Here is a 3,974-nt window from a genome sequence, read left to right on the forward strand (position 1 = left end):
TCCTGCAATGCAGGAGATGCTAATTTGATTTCTGGGTCAGGAAGATCCCCTGGAGAAGGAAAAGGCTACTCACTCCAGTATTCTGCCCTGGAGAATTCCATGGACTGTATAGGCCATGGGGTCGCAAAGAGTCCAACACAACAGCGACTTTCAGCTTCACTTTTCCACATAGACTGTTCTGTCTTACCTTCTTCTGCTCTGCCCTTCAAAGTCTCCTGTCCCTACAGCCCATCTGAGTCCCCACTCCTCTGCAAAGGCTGCCTGATGAAGTATGTGGGTTAGTAAGAACGTGAACTTACCTGGATTTGAATCCCGTACCTGCCACTTACTGGTTGGGTAGACTTGGGCCAGTTTCTAAACATCTCTGCTTCTCAGTTTCTCCATCTATAGAACGTAGATCATAATAACAACACCTAACTTCAAAGGCCGTTTTGAGAATGAACTCATGAACCCACGTGGAGCCAGGCACATGGCTGGTACTACGTGGACTGCTTCTGCCTGTTAACCCCCTGTCCCCCGCCCACCTCACATGGTCCCCTTTGTTCCCAGGCCCTGTTTCCCCAACCATCAGGCGAATGACAGTATTCCTATGATGAAAGAGAGGACCCGGCGAAATGGGGTGTCAGGATGTGACCTGCAGACCTAGACAGAGTTAAGACTGCCAGAGCATCTCAGAGTGGGGGCAGGGGGCCGGCCCTGCTGTGCCTCCAGGAGGCACTTTCCCTGCACATCCCCAGTCCTGGCAGTGACTGGGTGTTTCAGAGCAAGGATGTGTCCTGGGCCTGTTTCCCAGCCTCTGCCTCACCCCTGTTAACCACAGGCAGAAGACCGGCCCTGGCTGGCTGAGATCTCTGGGCCCCTCCGGCACCTTCTTACTTGACATTTGCAACAGCCTGAGCGCTGCCACATGGCCCGCATCCCTGGACAGGCCCTCTGAGTGTCCGGAGGCATTTCCATCGGGCGTCAATGATGAGAGCAAGGCCTGGGGGTCTTTCTTGAGCAATGGAGCTGAAGGTTCTGGAAATGTCTGCCTGAGATCACTATTTAATCATTCAATCACCCAGTGAGACCTACTGCATGCCTTTGACAGTCTCCTCGCTGAGTCCTCACCCAAGGTTCTGGAAGGGACGGGGGGAGGCTGCCCATTGCACAGACGAAGGAATGGTGGCCTGGAAAGCCAGCTCCTTTCTCAAGAGTTAGAAAGCCTGGTTAAAGAGCCAGGGAGCCAGGATAGAAGGCCCCCAGGGCAGCCCCTCCAAGTGCCACTAGTCGCCCAGCCCTGGCCCTCTGGCCAGGACACAGCACCCCGCCCCACAGAGTACCCCATGATGAGGACTGAGGGTCCCAGGACACCTGTTCCCACCCCACAAGTACCTCGTGCTTTCCCACCTGCCCTGTCTCCATCCTCTGTGTGTCAGCTGACCAAAGGATTGAGTAGGGGGCGATCTCAGGGGGGACGCTTCCAGAGGAAGGTGATGGTCACAAGCGTCCCTTTGGGGTTCAGTCACTGATGGGGAAACTGAGGCCCAGAAAAGCAGCCTCCTTCCTCAGCCTCCGTGCCTTGCACCCACCTGCTGCTGCTGCAAACATCTTCCATCATAACACCAGTTCTTTTCTTCCAGACTGGGGTTTGGCCCCCAGGACTGTCTCCCATGGGTGTGGTAGGTGGGGAGGCAAGAGCAGAGGGACCAGGGACCAAGGGCATCCCTGAGGGGCCTGGGGCCACGTGGGGGGCACTGGGTGGGGGCAGGCTCCTTACACCCCGCTCTCTAGGGTCATCAGTGAGCCTCCCGCAGTCCTGATTACTTTTATGATCCCCAAAATTCTAGAAATCAGGCCCTCCCACCGATCCAATTAATGCATGCCCGAGTCTGTTTGCAGGGGTGAGCCAGCTGGTGGGGTGGTCACATTAGTGGAGCCAGCATGGGCTCCATGGGGGGCAGCAATGAACCTGATCATCACAGTGCTGGACGGCAGCCCCTTCTCACCTGGGCTCCGAAGCCTCGTGGCAGGTGCTGAGAGGTTCATCTGGGAGCCCTGTGGGGAGCTGCTCACCCAAAGTGGGGACAACCCATGGTCATGCCACTCTCCCATCCTCCCCGCTGACACCCTCTGAACACCAACTCTGGGCAGAGAGCAGGTGTGACCTTGGGGCAGGGAGGGACCCAGGGCCAAGGTGTGCACAGCCCCATCCTCCAGGCCGCCCCAACCCGCAGTCTAGAGGGGGAACGAGAGTAGACAAGCAACGGTGCTGGGCTGGGTGCTGGGAGAGAAGGGCCAGGCAGGGGAGGGGCCCCCATCTCCTGAGGCAGCCTCCTTAGGTCTCCCTGTTCCGGTCCACCTACCAGAAGGACAGCCCCAGTCCGGGCCTGCCTCCCATCCTGCCTTCTGCCCTGGGGCTCCCAGTGCCCCAAGCAGCCGGGGAGCCGGGATGGGATGCTTGGCCTGCACCCAGAGCCAGGCTCGTGGGGCCTCCTGGCTGGCTGACCCAGGCTTGGGCTCAAGCCACACTCTCCTCCGGACACACCCTGGCCCCGCCAGGATCTTCTCACCCCCCAGCCTTTGTGCCCCACGCTGAGTCTCCCGCACAGATGGCCAGCCTGCTTCATGACGGGGGCATGGACGACCTCTCCTGCCGGGGCTGGAGGCCCGCCTCCACGGGATCACCTCTGCCTTCGTCCTGGGGCTGCCGGATGAAGTACAGGATGCCCAATGAATTAAATCCATCTAAATACATTTCACTGGGCATCCTCTGCTTTATTGGGCTGCCCAATCTCAACAAACAGCTGGATGCTTATTTAGCATAAGTGTGTCCACGCCCCGTTCGGCACATTCTTAACACTAAATACTATTGTTGGCCTGAAATTCAGATTTGACCCTCTCACTATCATTTCGGGCCTGGGAGGGGAGCGGGGGCGGTCAGCCTTATGGAAATTAGAGAGCATCTCCTTTTGGCCGAGGCTGACAAAACAAAGCCAGACCCCTACAGCCCCAGACCTCAGAGGCGAGGAAAAGGCCGAAGCACCAGACACTGCCGAGGGGCATCTGGGTTGACCGGCGGGAAGCCTGCAGGCTGTGGACCCGGGGTGGGCACTGTCTCCCTCCGCCCCTCCACAGGCTCACCTGTAAAACACGTTCACTCTGTTTTCCATTCATTCAGTAAATGCTTACAGGGCCCTTCTGGTTGCCAGGCTCTGCTGCAGGGTCCGAGGACACAGCGGGAATGAGGTGGACAGAAAGCCCTGTCCTGGGGAGCTCCCACTCTGGCGGTGTGGGGCCATAGACGGACACAGGCCCAGCAGGGAAAGGGAGAGAGAGGGTGCAGCGGAATTCAGGAAAGTTGCATCTGAATGTTGGAGGAGGAGAGGAGCAGCCACAGGGCAGAGGGATCCGGGCAGAAGAACAGCAGGTGCAAAGGCCCTGGGGCAAGCTGTGCTGCCTGTGGCTGGAAGGTGAGGTCCAGGGGGCCAAGGGGAAGGCCATCTGCCATCAGGTGACCAGAGTGAACACATCTGGCTTGACCCTAGTGATGTAGGGGCTGTGGGGGCAGGTTTTGAGCAGAGGGAGGGGGTGGATCCGACTTAGCCTTCCACAGGGCCTCTCTGCCTAAGCAGGTGAGGGCAGAAAGCCAGTTAGCAGGCTGTGCAGTAATCCCGTGAGAGAAGCTGGTCCCAGGGTGGCGGGTGGGGCTGGCAGAGCCAGAGGATGTGTTTCGGAGGCAGGGCTGTGGCTCTTGCCGCTGGCCTGGGAGGACGGGAGAGAGACAGGAGTGGAGTATGCCTCCAGGTTTGGGGAGGGGCACTGGCCTAGCTGGCGAGGCGGGGAGAGAAAGCAGAACACGATATGGAGGGCCCTGCAGGTCTGTGCTGCCTGCGAGCTACCCAAGCAGAGATGGAGGCCGCAGAGGGTATGCACACCTGGCATCGGGGGGTGGGGGGAGGGACAAAAATTTGGAGGGGTGTTCCTCCATGAAG

At 58.8% G+C, this 3,974-nt stretch overlaps 1 protein-coding gene across 1 annotated transcript in view; it reads left to right on the plus strand.

Moving 5' to 3' along the window:
• The first annotated feature begins 1,945 nt into the window (after positions 1-1,945).
• BEGAIN (brain-enriched guanylate kinase-associated) overlaps positions 1,946-3,974 on the plus strand; it is an 18,564-nt gene continuing 16,535 nt past the window's right edge. The window contains exons 1-2 of the mRNA XM_010851423.1: positions 1,946-2,060; positions 2,542-2,698. Of these exons, the coding sequence (XP_010849725.1) occupies positions 1,946-2,060; positions 2,542-2,698 (272 nt within the window). The remainder of the gene's footprint in view (positions 2,061-2,541; positions 2,699-3,974) is intronic.

The sequence above is a fragment of the Bison bison genome, unplaced genomic scaffold (genome assembly GCF_000754665.1).
Source record: "Bison bison bison isolate TAMUID 2011002044 unplaced genomic scaffold, Bison_UMD1.0 scf7180017864302, whole genome shotgun sequence".
Lineage (NCBI taxonomy): Eukaryota > Metazoa > Chordata > Mammalia > Artiodactyla > Bovidae > Bison > Bison bison.